This window comes from Ochlerotatus camptorhynchus, unplaced genomic scaffold (assembly GCF_037179485.1).
Source record: "Ochlerotatus camptorhynchus isolate MF236.1 unplaced genomic scaffold, CSIRO-AGI_Acam_v1.1 ptg000266l, whole genome shotgun sequence".
NCBI classification, from domain to species: domain Eukaryota; kingdom Metazoa; phylum Arthropoda; class Insecta; order Diptera; family Culicidae; genus Ochlerotatus; species Ochlerotatus camptorhynchus.
Window position 1 is genome coordinate 2,440,321 of NW_027040756.1, and position 20,032 is coordinate 2,460,352.

Here is a 20,032-nt window from a genome sequence, read left to right on the forward strand (position 1 = left end):
ACATTCTATCTCAAGTGACCGAGTACATTTGCAAAATTGCTCGTCCTCTACGATTGGAACGAAACTATGGACCAATATTGAAAAATCCAAAGTCTTAAGTCAATCGACCTACCCCTCGCCGCTGTAGACCCCCGCCTTTTTGTGCCTATTTCTAAAAAAACACCTATTTTCAATGTTATATATCTCTGCAACCATTAAATTAGGTACCGTTAAAGTAAATGTTTTGGACGTACAAATGGTATGATCAGATTTTTATCCAGTGTTGAAAACATAAAATGCAAATATCTCAAAATGTCCCCACTTTTTTTTCAAAATCTGATGACGACAAAATGTTCACCGGAGTTTTTTGCATAATTATCTTCTATCGATATAAAACAAAATTTCCATTCAGGAGGTATTGAATTTTAAAGATAACATGTTTTAATTTTTTTCTTATACTCCGAAATACTTCGATATAGAAAGTTGGTCTTTGCATGAAAGCCCTTAAAAAATCTGTAGCTTAACTAAAAATCTGAACCTTTCAACTTTCAATCAAACCGAATGCAAAAATGTCATTTGTTCTCCAGTGTTGCATACTGTGCGTTGTTTGCAGTTGATAACATTAAAATAAATTTTCTTGAAGTCATCCAATAGATTCTTATTTTAGATGTTTAGCTTGTTTGTAATCCAATACATTCGAGAGCTATTGAATGCATCCAAATAACTGATAATATCAAGAGATGTATTGGACAAATCGATACAAAAGTTATACAATGCTCTTTTTGACACATCATGACAAAGCCACGCCGTACCGCTGATGACAGACTGTATTGAAATGTTAATTTTTTTCTTTCTATAAGGCCGGAACAAATCACAAGTTTTTCTTTTGTCACTCGAGGCTCGCACCAGTCGAGAGGGGGGGGGGGATAAAAAATAAACCAAAAAAAAAATAAAACATTTGAAATTCGTTTTACATTATATCTAAACCGTATATTTCAAACGCTAACATTTTTTCTTAGCATTCGCTTTAGCCTTACACACTAAGATTTTGTTATCGTGTTCGGTAAATTTTACCGAAATCAGAACAGCTGAACGTTCGGTAAAACATTGACTTTAATTTTAAAGGCTATTGAATTTGAAAATAATTTCAAAACATCCCAACAAACAATTTTAGCTGCAAATCAGCTTATAAAGACAAAAATTAGCTGCATAAGGCAATTTTTTGCTGTATAAGCTAGTCTGCAGCTAAAATTGTTAGTTGGGATGTTCAACCTTCTTTAAATGATCAAATCTTGTCATTTTAGTGGAGATTTAGTTTCAAAGTAGCTGAAAAGCAATTGAATTGAATTGCATAAATTTTACCGGACAGTTCAGCTGTTCAGATTTCGGTAAAAATAACCGAAGTCGGCGATAATTTCTAAGTGTGAATACTTCTTTGAAGCCGTGATTGTTTACACTAATGCCACAAATGTTAATTTTATTATGTGTAACACTCGAGTTATCAACAAGACATTTCGCGCATAAGTTTTTGTATCCTTTCAATAATGTAGATGAATAGGATCAAAGCAATTGATTTTTGGGTATTGATAAATTCCGGATAAACCATCAAGCGGAATACCGCAAACATAACAGTTGTTATGAAAAAAAACGTTCTGTTTTCGATACTTCCTCCCTACCCTAATATAACTCAGTTTTCTCAACAATTGTTCGTGCTTCAAAAAATCTAATTAGACGTATGGATTCAGGAACGTCTATTCAACAAAATCCAAGCGTAATATTCAAAGGAAGGAGCCAAAATCCATCTTGGCTGAACATAAAAACCAAATTTTAAAAAAATACGTAGTTTTGTCAATATAAACCTGGCTTTGTATGTGCTTAAAAAAATAATCATCACATATGAATTCAGCAAGGTCAATTCTATGAAATCTAAGCATAACTTTCAAAGGACAGTATCAAAATCCAACTTAGCAGAAAAGGAAAACAAAAAAAAAATCTTTTCGAATTACAAACCCGCAGACTTGGTAAAAACACCGCTCGGTGCGGCTCGGTGGCAACCTACTCATGTATGCACAGCACTGGGTTTCTTCGATAAAGCACCCGGTGTCGGTGCAACATGTTGGCACGCCACCGAACCAAAAGAGAAACCCGAACGCGGTGCTACGGGCTTCGGCTCGGCACCGTGCGGCACGGAGCCAACGAACCGCTCATGATTTCGTATCGTTCGTTGTTGGTGTTGCGCTATACTCGGTCCCATTTGCGTTTTTGTCAAAACTGAGTTTTTCAATGGAAGTGGTAGCAAGTAGCTCATAGTTTCATTATACTCGATGAACTCAAGAAATTTGTTCTGAAATTTGAAAAATGGGCAAGCAGGTTTTCCCTTTACATAAGAATCCATGGTGCGAAGCAAACTTAAAACGCGTTCTTAATTGCGTCTGTCATTTCTCGACAGGAACAGGGTTCGTTCGGATACGGATGTGTTGGCCATTTTCGTTGGCACCGTCGAAAAATTTTCTCTTTCGGCAAATATAGACATTTTCTGATGGGAATTTTCGGTGGAGTGAAAGGATAGTACAAAGTCCGCCATGTTTCACGCGCAGTCTGATGTTTGCTTATGGATTTTCTCATAGGAGTAAAGAGCTACAGAGTCGCCGTCAACGCCAATTCTCGTCTACGATTATGTTTGGTACATATTGTGCCGCGCTGCGTAAACTAGAGAAAGTTTTCTAAATAACGTTATAGTGAAGCAAATTGTATTCAGCAGTGAAAAAAAGAACAACAAAATTAACTTTTAATTGATCTTTGCGGGAAAAAAAACTATGGTTTTAAGGCAATAATATTTGCCGCATTAATGCTACATGGTTAAAATCGCATTGACGGCATTGGCTCTTAACAGAGTTATAGTTCCTTAGGTGCTGTTCATAAACTACGTAGACAATGGGGAGGGGGGATTTGGCAATTGTCCACGGTCCATAGAAATTTTAAAATTTCAGGGGGTCAAGACTCCCAAAAAACTGTATACGTAGTTAATGAACAGTCCCTTTGAGATTTTTCATTTGAGCGACAGAGAACGGAACAGCCCGCCATGCTTCACGCACATAATGACAGTTGTTTGTGGGGTTTTCTCATAGGAGTAAAGAGGTACAGTATCGCCGGAAAGGTCAATCAGAAAAGGAACGAAAAAAAATTAGCAGACTGCTATAGTGGAAAAAAGAAGCACTGCATTCTGTCTGGCACCGGACCCTGGCACGGAGCCGCACGGAGCGCACCGAATAACCATAGCACGGCACCAAGCCGAATAAAACGGCTCCGCGTTCAGGTTTCTTGTTCGTATCGGTGGCGAGCCGACAAGAGGTACCGAAACCGAGTGCGTGTTAGCTTTGAACGGGGAGCAATATTCTTGCACGGCTCGCAGTGCCGGTGGGTGTTTTCCCAAGTCTGCAAACCCGGTTCAACCTTCACGTATGGATTCAGCAAGGTCCATTCAAAATAATACAATATTTTTCAAAGATATGAGCCAAAATGCAATTTGGCTGAACCGAAAAACCAAATTTCTATGAAAATACGTATGGATTCAGCAATTCGGTAAAATCCACTCCGAAATTCAACTTGGCTAAACAAGAAACCTAAATTTCTATAAAAATACGTTTTCTAAAAATTGTGCATGCTTCAAAAAATTTACCATCACGTATTGATTCAGCAAAGTTCGTTCTATAAAATTCAAGTCTATTTTCAAGGATCGGAGCCGAAATTCAACTTGGCAGAACAGAAAATCAATTAATTAATTAATTTAGCTTTATTTAGGAGGCTTTCAGCCTTAGGCAACAGAAAATCAATGTTTTTGTGAAAGTACGTACTTTCGTGAATTTAAGCTCGGTATTCTCAAAACTTGAAAAAATTCAACCCTCACGTATGGATTCAGCAACATCTTTTAAAATACAAGCTTATTTTTTAAAGATAGAAGCCAAAATTCAGTTCGGCGAAACAGAAAAATTAATTTACTATGAAAATACCTTCCTTTGTGAATATTAACCAGGTGCGTCCTTTCGGTATTCAGCAAGTTCCATTTTATTAAATCCAAGCACAAATTTCAAAAGATTGAACCGAAATCCAACCTGGCTTCAAAAAAAATCCACCATCACGCATGAACTCACAAAGGTCTATTCTATAACATCCAAGCCTGTTTTTCAAAGGACGGAGCCAAAATCCAACTTGGCTGATCAAATCCAAATGTCTATGAAAATACGTACTTTTTGTGAATGTAAACCCAGTTTTCTCAACAATTGTGCTTACTTAAAAAAATCTACCATCAGGTATGAACCCACGAAAGTCCATTCTTTAAAATCTCAGCCTATTTTTCGAAGGATGTGAATCTCCCAAGACCGAGGAAGGGATCTAAGGGAACGGAATCTACGCTGAAAGTTAGGTAAATCACTTCAGGAAAGCTCAATATAATTCAATCACTCAACAGAAAAGTTTGGACTCCCTAAGGAAGGTTTTGAACCACTTGAGAAAAGGTTGGACACCATTTGGAACATTTAGGTTAAAAAAAATTGTCGGTTCACTTCGGAAAACTTTCTACACTTTCACCTAAGCAAGAATGTGTCCTTGCCAAATGCCAAAGCAGTTAACAAAAATCTGGAGCTCACTTAGGAAAATGTCAAACCCACTCTGACAAGTTTGGTTTCAGTTCGGAAAAAGTTGAATCAATGCAGGAAACCTTGGATTCATTTAGGAAAAGGATTAATCAGCTAATGTTGCCTAACTTCAGAAAAAGCAAAACTAATTATTTAAAACTTGGATTCGGTATATGTTGAATCACTTCAGGAAAGCTTTGACAACTTAGGATTGAATAACATAACAGAAAAGTTTAGGCTCAGTTAGAAAAATATTGATGACTTATTCGAAAGTTTCAAAAAAGTTCAGACTCAGTTTTGAATCTGCTTTGAAAAGTGTCACCTCAGTTAGGAATTCCTGAATCGTTTCTGATTTGGTCTCACTTCTAAAAATTTTAAACCAATTTTGAAAAGATTGGATTTAGCTCGGAAATTGTTGAATCACTGTAGAAAAGAAGTGAATCATTAAGTATCATTGCAGAAGGTTTGTAAGTTAAGAAATTTAGATCGAATGCAAAAATCTGGTGACTACGGTGGGCTGGGAACATCGTAATAATGTCGGATAACGACCCAATGAAAATGGTTCTTGGTAGTGATCCGACTGGAACAAGACGAAGATGTGCGCAACGAACAAGAGGGATCGATCAGATTGAAGACGGCTTACCTAGTGAATTGCCAAACAAGATTAGGAATGATGTTCGATGAAATCCGTTTCCAACAACTGAAACTGATCCGATTTCAAAGACCTGTCATGCCGTACAGGTCAAGCACCAATTTATGTGAAAATTCTTTAAAAGAACTAGGTGATACAACAACAACAACAAGAACATAGTAAAATCTAGCAAAGCGAGTATCCGTACCCAAATGAATTTGCGAAAAATAAATATACACTGAAAGTTTTATTTTATTTCCCCCTTGGTGATATTCCAAAATTTTGAAGGGGGGGGGGGGTGACAAAAGAAAAACTTGATATTTGTTCCGGCCTAATGAAGAGTAGTTTACCGTCAAATGGAGTACATCAGTTTTCATGTTTCTACCCATGTCTTTTACTAAAAATCTGAATTTTTAGTTATCACCCGTTAGTTTGTCACGGCCAACTTGATATCAATAAGCTTTGTTTACGAAAATAACCTGAGATACGTCAGAATAAACCCAGCTGAAGGTACGTTTTGACTATCTGATTTGTTGGTCTGATTGGTTCACACTTTTTCGACATAATGATTAGATTTGTCGTTTGATTTGTCGAACGAAATAGGTTTGTGTTTAATTTTCATTTGACTCATTCAGCAAAATAGCCGCAAGTGAGGTGAAAATCTTGATTTTTCTTCTTCTAAAATTTCATGTATTTGAACCGCAAAAGAGCACTTGAATTGTGTATTGTTGGCATGCAGCAGCAAGGTAAACCGATTGCACAATTTAATATTGTCCTGTGTATGACTGGACTGATTTTCATTTTCCAGTGTTTTTGGCCGAAAGGTGCCGTAAGGGTTTGATCATGGCATGGATTTTTTTTTACTTGACATGATGTTTATTTCTTGAATTTGTGTGGTTTCCATGTATGAATTTTTAAAGTGCACAGATGCGTCTTCTCAACATTTAGTTCATTTGAAATGATTAATTATTATTTGAAGTTCCCAGTCCTATCAGGCCTGTTTTAGAGAATGACCAAGCTACACAGCTTACAGAAATTAATAAAACTTCAGTGATGTTTGGAGATTCACTGAGAAATTTGTTTAGCTTCAGGGAAGTAGAACTGAACTTCAGAAAGCTGTAAGAGTTTTAAATAAATAAACAGAACTTCAGAAAAAATATCACATTTTCAAAGAAATTTCCAGGATCTCAGGGATGTTAGTGGATTTTTACAGAAACTTTCACAACTTACGAGAAATTCACCTTTTTTATATATGTACACAGCTTTGTCAAACTTCAGAGAAATCTTAATAACTTCAAAGAATCTAAAATAAGTTAGGAATACATTTTTAGACCTTTAGGGAATTTAAAACAGCTTCAGAGAAATTTGCAGGCCTTCAGAAAAGTCTGAGAGCCTTCTAAGAATATTTTAGAGCTTCAGAGAGGTTCGGCAATCTACTGACAAATTTGTTGAGCTTCAGGGTAATTCGTAGATCTTGAAGAACCACAAAACTTCAGAATATATTACAGAAATTGAAAGAGAGATCATAGATCTTCAAAAAATGTGCAAGGAAATTTTCAAAACTTTAAGCAAGCTAAAATGTTTTCAGATCAATTTGTAAAACTAAAAGGGAAATTTTGCAAATTTTCAGGGAAACTGGCAGAATTTCAGACAAGTCCAAGAATCAACAGTGAAATTTGAAAAAAATCCATAGAAGTTTGGAGATCTACTGAAAAATTATCGAACATCAGAAAAGTTCGTAGATTTTCAGAACAAAGCTACAGAACTTTGAAAAAACAGCGGCGCCGGTGGTGCAGTGGTAAGCGTGATTGCTTCTCACCCCAGCAGGCCTGGGTTCAATCCCAGTCGGCGCCGCCGGGATGTTCTGAGGCATAACATCTCTGATCTCGCCTTCCTTCGGAAGGGAAGTAAAGCCGTTGGTCCCCGGTTCATGTGTTGATGGGTCGATAAGTAGGGTCCAGGTGTGGGAGCTGCCTTCCTGGCATCGGTAGCATTGGTGCTCAGTACGGAAAACAAGATCGATGGAAAACAAATCAAGGAAAAAAAAACTTTGAAAAAAAAAATAAACAGAACTTTTGGTAAAATCACAAGAATGGTCATAGACCTTCAGATAAATTTGAAGACCTTCAAAAAAGTTTGCTTTCGGATACATTTTTAGAATCTCGGAAAATTTAATGGATCTTCAATCAAATTTGCAGAACTTCTGGGAAGCACGGCGATTTAAAAAAAAAATATTTCTACGATTTAAGGTAAATTTGTAGATCTTGAGAGAAACATTCAAAACTTCAAGGAAGCTCAAATATTTTCAGACAAATTTTGAGAATTTTAAGTAATTTAGAAGATCTTCGGGGAAGCCCGAGAGCCTACAGAGGATTTTACAAAACCGCAGAGAAGTTGGCAGATCTACTGAGAAATTTATTGAGCCTCAAGTTAATTCGTAGATATTGAGAATAGAACTACGGAGCTTCATTAACTTTACAGAACTTTAAAGATATTTGCAGAACTTCAGAAGAGTAGATATTAGGAGAAATCTTCAGAGCTACAAGGAATTTTGCAGATCTTCAGAGACATTCAGAGGTTCAGAAAGCTTCACAGTTTCAGAAAAACGTGAGATCTTCAGAAAAATTCGTAAAATTTCAGAAAAGTACTTCAATTTCAAAAACAAATCTCAGCGAAGTACAGAAGTCCAAGATTTTGCAGAACTCCATGGAAGTTGGAAATGGGTTGATATGAAGTACAAGGTTCATAAATTTTTAGACTAAATTGCAAAACTTCAGCAAAACTCACAGAACCTCGGGAAGGTTCGCCGATCTTTGGAAGTATTTACACAACTTCAGAGAAATTCGTATGTCTTCAGAAAAAATTTTTAAACTTCAGGGAAGTTCAAATATTTTCAGGTCATTTGTAGAGCTTTGGGGAATTTCAAAGAATTTCAGATAAATCTGCAGAACTTTATGGAAGTCCAAGAATCCACAACAAATGTACAGAACTTTAGAGATGTTGGGAGATCTACTGAGAAATTTATTGAACTTCAGGGCAGTTCATATATATTCAGAGCAGAAATACAGTACTTCAGAAATCTTTACAGAATTTTCAATTCATGATGGAAGTATTTACTGTTGATTCCTGATACAGTTGACAGTTCTTTCAACATGTGCAAGCCGTGTGAACACCAGCAAACAGGAGGGATCGACAAAGTGTGTCGAAAGTAAAATCGAGCAGATTTTTTAGTATGGTGGTGGTCAAAATCAGATAGTCTAAAGGGACCTTTAGGTTTGCAGTTGTTACTTTTGAGTAGAAAAGGATGTGTTCAATTGGATTCCCGCATAAACGCAAACGATAAATTGACCTTACCAAAAATTAGCATTAGCATTAGCATTAGCATCGAACAAGTTGCACAATATCGTAGGTGGTACGAATTCAAAACTATAAGAGCAAGACGGATTTCTGTAACCGGACAGATAGTAAGTAGGAAATAAATACTATCTCCCAGATAAAGAAACATCCCGCTCCAACAGATAAGGATTGTCCTGGCCACGTCCTTACAACTGGTAGGGATAGGAAAGGTATGTTAGTCCAACATTTACTTAAGAGAGATGCAGAGAACTCTACGACCCCTCATAAATGTCTCGGGAATTTAGGAATTATGTTAGTAGGGAAGGTAAGCCATAGGATACACCCAGTCAGTGTTGCTGGCATATGTAGATTTTTTTTTTATAAATTTGAAATTGCTGTCTGCTGGAATAAAATGAAGATATAACATGGTGAACTCACCATCGTTGTTACATTCGTAGCTGAATAATAGGAAGGAGTTATGATGTGTTGAATATATTTTTTTTTTATTGATAGAGGGGAAAACCCGCGGGAGTGAAAATAATTTAACTACCTCTTCTCCCGTAGGCACAAAACCTCTATGTCTTTTCAAGTTAAATCATAATCAGCTACAAATTTCAACAATAAAACATTTTTCAAGTGGAAGCAATAAAGTTAGCAGATTGAAGATGATGGATGAAATGTACGATAGATGGCATGGCAGAACTCCCGCTGAGGTGTCTTCAAGGTTCCATCGCGATCGGCATTAATCTGAAAGATACAAATTATACTGCAACAAATTTGCTAATATTTGCTTTTGTATTATCGGTCAATTGGTGAATTGATAATCTTTAATTTACAGGCAACCAATTCGTGACATATTCCACATAAAGTTGATCAATGTTACAAAAGCACCCATGGACCTTACTGACTACCATAACCATTACCATTAAAGTTCTGAAATCATAAACAAAAAGGTTATAATATAAGTCCTTTAATAAAATGTATGGAGAAAACAAGAATTTGGAATGGTAATGGTTCTTAACAACCCATTATTTGTAAGGTCCACTTCCAAAACACCACAATACATAAGGTTAAAACTTTATCACACAAACGTTCACGTAAAGTTCCATAACCATTTCAGAAAAAGTTTAACAGGGATTATAAACAATTTTTAAAGATTTTTGGTAAGGTCAAGTAATGGTTCACATTTATGCGGGTTGTGCTTATCTGGGAATGGAACCTGTTCAAACTTCGGTCCGGCGTTTTTTGTTTGAAAACTGTGTGCAAACGCCATGCAAATCAGTAGGGTCGATTTTATGCAGCCAAGCAAAAGCAATGCTGCAATCCTTTGAATGTGCATGCCAATATTCTGCGAAAAAATTGGAAGACTATTTCGACAAAATATCGCGAGGGTTTACATCATTACATAAAGTACGTGATTGAAGGTCACAAAATCTGCGTTCAGTGTGATAGAGCAGTTAGAGAAAACGCTGCGAAAGTAGCTGTCCTAGATAAATTGTTGAGCAAGGAAACTCATATTCTGTTTTCATGTTGTTTATGTTTAAAACATAGATTCAAATTCACAACGATGATGTAGAAGCTACCGCAAACCTTGAATCATCATTTTCAACTCTTAACACTACGCTGGAATCGCTTGGTCAGTCACCAGTCACTAAAACCAAGGTGAATTGTTCCAGTCCGCAATCTATTTGCTTTTAGCTGAAGGAAGTGTTACTGCTACCTAAAGCTACAACAAATTTAAACAGCACTTTTCATTGCTCAATATTCCTGTAAAATTTCTACCTTGTTTGGAACCTACCCGAGGTAATTATGCTTGGATATTGATTTGGAAAATTCCTCTTCGATCGATTCTTAAAATAATCTGCTTGGAAGTCTTTGGATAAAAGGTTACTGGTGCGCCACGACACCTAAGTGCACAAGAAAAGGGTGATCTCTAGATCCCCCTTGTGATGAAATTAATTTAAGCAATCAATTTGATTTGCTGACGGATGATAAGAAAGATCCATCATCCAGGAAAAAATCTAGTAAATTTTGCCGGCTTAATGCCAAGAAGGAAAAGATTCCCCCTATTGTGATAACAACTTCCGATTTCCATGCTCTTCGCCCGGAACTTTAGAACTTCGTTAAATTCTAGTTTTCACTTCAAATTGGTCATCGTAGTGAATGCCGTGTATTGGCTGAAACCTTGGACGGATTCAAACGTCTCCAACACAATTGTTTTACTTACGACGCTAAATCTGAACATCCGTTCAAGGTTGCCATCATATATCTGACCGGTGGTGAATCCCTGGATCAGATCAAAGATGAATTGACAAAATAACTTGGAGTTGTGCCAGTCCAAGTAATTGGAATAAAAAATGAAATCCCGTCCTGGTGATTCACGCATATCTAATGATTTTTATTTATTTCACTTCAGGTCTACTGAGCTTAAGCAATCTTAAAGCCATAGAAAAAGTTAGCCTTATGCTCCATGTCCGAGTGAATTGGGAACATTTCAGGAAGACTGGAGGAAATCTGAAGGATGGGGCCACGCAACAAACAATTGCTACATGCCAGCTAAATGCATGAATTGTGGTGATTCCTCTCACGCAAAGGACGTCTGTCATGTGAAGAAGCATCCTAAGAAATTTAAATGTTCAATTTGTGGTGGAAACCACAAACCCTTTTTTGACATGTAAGATTCGCAAAGCGTACCTACAATCTCGTTCGAAGCGATTGGTAGGAAACGCTCTACGTTCCTGAACAGGTACAAATTCTACATTCGTACCCGTAGGTACAAATAGCTCATAAACTACAAGTTATGCTAACAATGATCAGCAAGCAAATGAAGCTACCTAGACTGCTATCCTCCTTGCAGTTGGTAGAAATAAAAATAAAAATTCTAGTCAACATAATTATGACTTCGTTAGCATTACCGCTCATAAAATGGAATTTTACAGAAATTATTAATCGACATGATTACTGAAATGCTGAAAACTAACTCAATACTTCATTATATTCAAACTGCAGTTAAATTTGCTAATAACATAGCCATGACGTTGAAATTTAGTAATGGATTTGAAATCATTACATATTTTCAATTGGAATACTTCATCTCTTAAAATAATTAAGACGAGCTATTTAACTTTTTGAGAGTTCATAACGTGCAAATTGTTAATTGTTGAAACGTTACTTAAGGCCGTTCGCAATGCTGAGTTTCAAAATTGTTTCTAATTACTCGACTGTTCTAAAATTTGAAACTGTCAGAAATGAAACTGCAATACGATCAGCGCAACGCATAGTTTAAAAAGGTCATTTGCATTCATACCTACACAGCAAAAAAAGTTGTTGAATATTACATCGAAACTGCTGCAACCAGGTCAATCCATCGGTTGTGTAATATCACATTGTACGGTGTACATCGATTTTGCGAACAAAATTACATCCATTGATGTAATATTGTATCTGCTTTTTGCTATTACATCATTATTTCATACATCAGCTTGAATAACGTTGATCCATATTACATTTTTTTTGCTGTGTACCTATGTGTGTGTGTGTAAATTTTGTTTGCTTCGGTGATTTTAGTACGAACGGTGATTCTGATTAAAAAATGTTTCCTGGAACAAAATGATTACAACAACGTAATCTAGTATCAGGTAACGAGTACGAACCCCAAGAAAAGATCCCGGACTATTTTGCCATCAAAACATGCAGGGTGGTCAGTGAACCAGGATGTTTTGGAAAAAATATCCAGAGATGTGTATGGAGAACTATTAGCACCTGAAGATCTTTGCAATAATTTCTGAGACAGCTTATATCACGAGAGAATATCTGAGAGACGGTAGTTGGACAGTAGAAGATCTTCAGAATAATACTTGATCATCCTGAGGTATTCAAAAAATATCCTGATAAGATTTGGAGACCTGTAGGCACCTGAAGGTTTTTGCAATAATTTTTGAGACACCTGGTATCACGAGATAATACCGAAGAGACGTTATTTGAATTGTTTTTTATCATTAATTTATTTGATAAGGCTCAATCGAACTAACTTCACTGAGCCGAGGATTCTTGTTCACTTTACAGAACATCTTAAAACTATAGTCAAAAGGTACAACACAATAAACACCTTATCTACCACTACCCAAAAAGCATCCTCCTTCAGAACAGGATCCGCTTCTAGTGGTTTCATTATATGGCAGTACCGCCAACGGGGGGCAGAGCGCTTCCATTGCAGCAATGGACGCAAAACGTGGTCAGCACTCACACACTCATCACGAAACGGTTCCTTTCCAAAGTCGACGACGCATCGACCGAAAGAACTGCTGATGAAGAACAATGAGGAGGACCACACAATGGTTGCTGCCGAGAAAACAGACGATCGTGTGACACACATCGAGCGTGGCCTACTTCTGTCGAGAGCCAAGTGAACGCTGTGTTATTAGAATTGTTGGACAGTTGAAAATGTTCAGAATAAAACTTAATGATCCTGAAGTATTGAGAAAATATCCTGAGACGTGTTTGAATACCTATGAGCACTCGAAGGTCTTTGGAATACATTCTGAGACACCTGGTATCATGAAAGAATCTCCGAGGAATGACATTTGAATGTTGTACAGTCTAAGATCTTCATAATAATAGTTGATCATCCAGAAGTATTGATCTGGTCAGATCGGATTACCTGAAGATCTTTGGTATAAATTCTGAGTCACGTGGTATCATGAGAGAATATCTGAGAGTAATTTGAATGGTTGTATAGTATAGCTTCAGAAAAGTACATATTTAACCTGAAGGCATGTTCACATATCCTGAGGATTTAATGAAGCTCTCTTATCACCTGATGGCCTTTGGAATAATTTCTGAGCAACCATGATGAACCAGAAGTATTGAAAGAAAAACAAGGGAAGTTTTTGTAGATCTCTAATCATCTGAAGACCTTAGGGAAAATTATGAGTCATCTGTTTTCCTGAGAAATTTCTATGATGTAAAGCAAATTTGCTCGATAAATTTGTCGGCTCCGAGCAAAAACAGAATGAGATTTCGTTTCGTCACCTCGTTTCCTCCCAGGCCGTCTGCCATCTGTCAGATTAGAAGCTCCACACATCCATAGAAATTTGAAACAGAATTCCATTCGTGTTTCTAACCCGCTCATAAATAAAACAGAATATTCGAGCAGCTGCAAATGTAGTGCAAATTAGTACTCGAATAATGAAACTGCAACTTAGCATTGCGAGGGGTGCCTTTCTGTTCTACGTAGATTCAAATTGACACAGTCCATATAAAATATAACAGCATTGCGAACGGCCTAAATCTGACCATACACGCTTATTCTGGTCAACTCAAAATTGAGTCGAATGTACTCATCTCAGCGGCAAGTAGGGCTACTCAAAATTGAGTAGCCTTATGTTGACTCACTATTGAGTAAACGACGTTCTCACGTGGACTGATTCAAATCCACTCAGCGATATTTTCAGTTGCGGGGGGGTTTTTGTTTTGATTTTACTTAAGGAAATGAAAATTATCTGCTCCGGACTCATTCTACCGGAGCAGAAAATGGTTCAACAATGGCAATTTCTACTTACCTGAAGGAATTTTCGCCCGTTTTGAGTGAAACATTCACCCGTTTTCTAGGACGTTTCCTCCAACATGGTTGACATTTTTTCTAAGTCCAGGATTTTGCTGACTGAGTGGATTTTACTCAGTCTGACATTTCTTGTTTACTGAGCTTTTGACAACTCGATACATCGGACGAAAGTGAGTACGATCGACTCACCCGGTGAGTAAACTGTAGCGTGTAAGGAAATGATCGTCTTAGTGGAGCCAGTGGTGGTGTTGCCATCATTGTTCATAGACGAATCAAACATCAAATTCTTTCTTCATTTGAGTATTTGTTTAGGCGTTCTGTCGAATCAAAATTAGAACAACTTACCTACGTTTTATTTTTCATTCCGATGCGTAGGCAAATAAACGAATTTTCTCAAGGGTGACCTTCAGAAACTTACCCGTCATAGGTCTAAATTCTTCATTATTGGTGATTACAATGCAAAACACCGCTCATGAAATCATGCTCAAATCAATTCCAATGAAAATTTTCTGTTTGATGGTTGTTCTGCCTATGGAATATCCAAACTGCCCAACGTGTTTTTCTTCAGCAAGAAAACCTCAACCATTGATTCTTAATTAACTCAAGTCAACTTTATAGCCAACTGGTTACCCATGCTGACTTCGGTTTTGATCACCTTCCAGTTTTGATAAATCCTAATTTCTAATCCCAACTGCTCTACTTTCAATTACCATAGAGCTGATTGGTAGTAATATCGAACATTTATGGAATATAACTTTGATCCAAATATTCCTTTGCAAACCAAAGATGAAATTTATTATGCTCTCGAACCTCTGACTACTTCTATAGTTAAAGCGAGAGCTGCCTCAGTATCAAAATGTGAGGTTACATTCGATTCAATTATAATAGACGACGATCTTCAGCTCTTGATCCGCCTGAAAAATGTCCGTAGGTGGCAGTATCAAAGAACACGTGATACTGCCATGAAAACTATCAAGCGAGATTTGCAAAAGCAAATTAAAAAGTGATGCTCTGCCCTGAGGAATAATGTGCCCTGAGATCCGAGCTCCAAACAAAAAGCTCAGAAACGTGCTAAGCAATTCGAGAATTCCCATAATTTCATTTTGGTCTTACAAGTCCTATTAAGAATCAAGTTGCTCGGAATTATCTGAATATTTTCTCTCGGGAAAATATTTTTGATGATTCCTGGGGGACTGATTTGGACGAAATAAGATCTAAGTTTATAATATGAAAGCTCCAGGCGATGATGAAATTGTCTATTGTTATTCTTTGTAAAATTATTTTAATAATGTTTCCATTCTGATAAATGGAAAAATACAAAAGTTGTTCCAATTTTGAAGCCGGATAAAAATCCAACTGAAGCTTCTAGCTACCGTCCAATAAGTTTGCTTTCTTCAATAAGTAAACTTTTTGAAAAGATAATGTTAAATAGAATGATGCTTCACATCAATACGAACTCTATTTTTGCAGATGAGCAGTTTGGATCTCGCCATAGGCTCATTCTCATTCTTATCAACTCTTAAGAGTTACAAGTTTGATTCGTTCAAACAAATCTGAAGGCTGCTCAACTGGAGTTGCTCTTCTGAATATAGAAAAAACTTTCGATAGTGTTCGATAGTATTTGGCATAAAGGATTGATTGCTAGTTTGAAAAAGTTTAAGTTTCTACTCTGTATTATGAAATTAATTCAAAATTTATTTTAATTAATTCAAAAAATATTTAACTTAAAGAACTCTACAGGTTAATTCCAAATCTGATCGACTACCTGTTAGATTGGGAGTTCCTCGAGGTAGTATTATTAGACCTATATTGTATAACATTTTTGCTTCGGACCTCTCTGATTTACCCAGGGTTGCCACAAATCTTTGTTCATTGATGACACAAGCATTTCCGCTGAAGGAAAAAGTTTTCGTTTTATTTGCAGCAGACTGCAGAAAAGTTTAGATATTTTCACTTCTTAATTATAAAAATGGAAGATTTCACCCAACGCTTCCCTAACTCAACTTATAATATGCCCACATAAGCTTAGAGCTTTCTTTTTGAAACCTAATAGTAGTCACATAGTCACTATGAACGTAGTTCCAGTTTCTTGGTCAAACGGGAATTCGAGGCTTCGACCAACGGGCAAAAAAACTACTTCAGTTCATCACAAAACACGTGATTGGTATGCAACCTGTTATCACTTTCAAGTCCATATCTAATTTTCCAGCCAAACCAGAACGCCCGGTCTGTCGCATTGTGGAAGCCCCTAAGCCTCTCGACTAGTCCATAACGTGGGTAGATCACCGTTTCGTGGTACGTTACGGAATGTAAGATCTACCACCGATTCCTAGTCCTGACTACTACAAACTGAGGGACATGCTTGGCATACACAGTTTTGGTCACGAACTGCTCATTTGCAAATAACTTGACACAGAGTTGACAAAACATAGTTCTTTTTGAAGCAGTAGATAGAATAGAGTTTAAGCTTGTTATAGATACATAAAACAAAGTAGATTTTAATTCTAGTAATAAACTGTATTTGTTTTTGCGTTGTGAAAATGAAGTGAGAAATGCTCGCTACACATCTTGGACTATAAGAGTGAAAATTCATTGGTGTTGATTCAAATGTTAAGATTTATCTACTTTTTGCATATTTATAGTAAGCTTCCTAATCTATCAATTACCTTAAAGAAAAACAAATTTCAACAACTGAGTGAAAAGTTATTAACAAATGAGCAGTTGGTGTGTACAAATGTGTATACCAAGCATGCTGAGGGAACAGAATTTTTCAGTAATCAAAGGATCACATCTTAGTCCTTGTTGATTTTTATGCCTTGTTGTCTATCGAAGTGATCTTAAAACAAGGAAAACACGAGTTAGTTTGCATTCATCTATGTGATTCCTAATATTCTATTCGTTGTTCCCTAGTTTAAAGTGGTTAAGACTAGGGTTCTGATGCATGTCATTATTGGAGTCATTGCTTAATTTTGTTGCAAAAGATATCAATTTGACTGAGAAAGGGGCGCGCCTTTGGAGGGTGTTCTCACTCTTGGAAGGGTATAAAGAGCGGGACCTTTCAATAAGAATCGATTCCTTGTTATGAAGGCAAGAATGACAACTGTGATGGAGTAATACGACATGAACTTAACTAAGGACATGGTATATACTATACTAGATCATATTACTGGTCGCAGTGGTTTTATGTCCCGAACAAAGGGGAAAAAAGCATCACGACTCAGTTGTGCTTGCTGGTTTTTGCTATCTTAGTAATTCTGAACTTGCATTCTAGATTGTTGAAGGGGGCTGCCAACATCTAAGGAGTCAATCTAACGACTCGTTTAGATAGAGCTATTCCACTGAAGTCCCTTGCTCGACTCAATATTTAGTAGTTTGTAGAGCTACCAGAGCTTGAGAATATATCCAGGAGCATGGAGCTTCAGCTACAGCAATACTAGGAAGCATATGAGAACCCCATATGAACCATCCAAAACCACACCAACTAACATGCCAATAATGTTAATTTACACAGAAATCTGCAAGAGATCACGGAATAAATTTGTTATGCAGTGCCTCTGTGGGCTTTAGGAGAAATTCTAAAGTAAAATATCCATCGTATTTCGTTGTACTTCCCAATAATGATAAAAATAACACGTATATTCACTTTTCCGAAATAAATTGACAGCTTAGTTGAATGAAAATAGGATACCTGAACAACGTTGTTTCCTTGATCAATTTTTCTTTTGGTGTATACGTCATTGTTCTTCTTCTTCTTATTCGCATTTCAAGCTTATTTGCTTAGCGCATATTAGCTTATTGCGTGCTCTCAACTTAGTGTTCTAAATGCACTTCCACAGTTATTAATTGAGAGCTTTCGATGCCAATTACCAACGCATGAATTTGTATATTGTGTGGCAAGCACAATGACACTCTATGCCCAGGGAAGTCGAGAAAATTTCCAACCCGAAAGATTCCCTCGACCGGACCGGGAATCGAACCCGCCGCCTTCGGCTTGATAATACCGTGCCTTTACTGACTAGGCTATGAGGCCCCTACGTCATTGTTGCTACACGGTAAACCTAATTGATTTCAATCAGGTCTAAGGCGATTCACACCTTTCTAATAGAAGAACAATCATGAAAATTGATTACCACATTGCCATTACAGCTTGAATTTCGTAGGCTAGGCATTCTGGCTGGCAATTGATGCAAACAAGCAGTCATAAACATAAACATATTGCTCATCGAAATGCGAAAAATCAATCGGTTAAATTACCGTTACAACGCTACTCACCACATAACGGACAGCTAGTCGGTTCTGCACGATATGCAAAGACACTAACAATTGGCAATCGAAATACATTCGTCAACCACGTCAACCAGCCTAAATTCGATGTAGGTGCCTTCAAGTCTTCGTTTTCCTGTTCTCCTGTATCCGAATGATTGCCTTCGCTCACAGCTACCTCCTTCAATGTGGCCAAACGGTTTATAAAATAAAGAAAAATACAATTTCACCCATCAATCATCACCATCGTACCACACTCGACCCGTAACCACCAATTAACACCTCGTTACTAATTCAAACATATTTACATTTTCTCGAGCTCCCAATCCGAAACGACTGGACCACTTCGCCCCAACCGCTTGAAACTGCCCCCCGGAAGTCACCGGAAGTATCGCCAACCAGTGGATGCCAACCACCAGGACCGACAGAATCGCCACCAGCTCCCCACACGATGCCATTCGATGCGCACACACGGCTCGGGCAGCTAATGAAGTTGAACTAAACGGCTCTACCGACTGACCAAAACCTTATCCACGTGTTTTACCTCAGTCGTTTTCGATGCCACAGCCATCGAAAGTAAGATTGTCTCCCAAAAACGAACAATACCGCACGAAAAAAAAAAGTCACACCGCTCCTCGCCACGAAAGTAAGTGTTCCAAGTCGGGGGGTATCTACAACGGATCGATGATGGTGTGAAGAAGCGACGAGTTAACAGAAACCCACCGGTGCGGTGAGAGAAGCATGTGCTAGTCGTTGGCACTGTGGGTAAAATTGAGTTGAAGTCAAATAGAAATGTGCATGACCAAAATATACAATGTCAGCCATTCCATAGCAAAACGATTTAGTGGTTCTTAGATTTTCAAAAAAAAATGTAGTTTTGCTCCTTATCGCAAAATATTAGACCCATATTTTTTATGTTGTCATTAGGGTGACCATTTCCATGTTAAGGTGATCCAAAAAATATGTTTTTTTTTTTTTCCAAAAATGATTTTTTTCAAAAATTTATAACTTTTGAACCAAAGATCAAAATGTTAAATGAAAGGTTATTAAAAATACTGAATAAAATCGAAAAAAATGGGATGTTGTATTCATAAACATTGATTGTATTTATTTTTATGGTTATAATGGTTTGTAGACAGAGGGCACAATATGTTTTTATATTTTTCCTTTAAAATTGAGACTTTTTTTACTCAACATATATTTTTTATATAGGGGAAAAGGCTCTAAATTTGGCCTATGGATCTAAAATTGGGCCCATCGTTAAAAATCTGCTATTTATCAATTTTATCTAGATGAACGCGTCATTGGGACGTTACTAATGGATATTTTTGGTCGATATTGAAAATTTAGTCGATTGCTGAATTTATGTATGGGCCTAAAATAGGGGCATTTTGGCAAGTTTTGGGTTTTCGCTCAATACTTCAATGTGGCTACACACTTAGAATTAACTATTTTAACACGAGTCGTAATCCATCTTTGACGTAAATTATGGAACGTAAACAAACATGTCACGTAAAATTAAGTGTTCCTAAGCCGAAGCATACGCAACTCGACGAAAAGTACGCTTGATTGAATTGATTTTCTCGTTTCTTTCAACTAATTCTTAAGTCATTTGGGCCGCTTGCA

At 37.1% G+C, this 20,032-nt stretch overlaps 1 protein-coding gene across 1 annotated transcript in view; it reads right to left on the minus strand.

Moving 5' to 3' along the window:
• The window catches only part of LOC135705404 (transmembrane protease serine 9-like), a 130,055-nt gene extending 111,112 nt beyond the window's left edge, over window positions 1-18,943 (minus strand). The window contains exons 1-2 of the mRNA XM_065227134.1: window positions 18,715-18,943; window positions 18,416-18,587 (exon numbers count right to left, since the gene is read on the minus strand). Of these exons, the coding sequence (XP_065083206.1) occupies window positions 18,416-18,587; window positions 18,715-18,864 (322 nt within the window). The 5' untranslated portion in view covers window positions 18,865-18,943. The remainder of the gene's footprint in view (window positions 1-18,415; window positions 18,588-18,714) is intronic.
• Window positions 18,944-20,032: the final 1,089 nt, after the last annotated feature.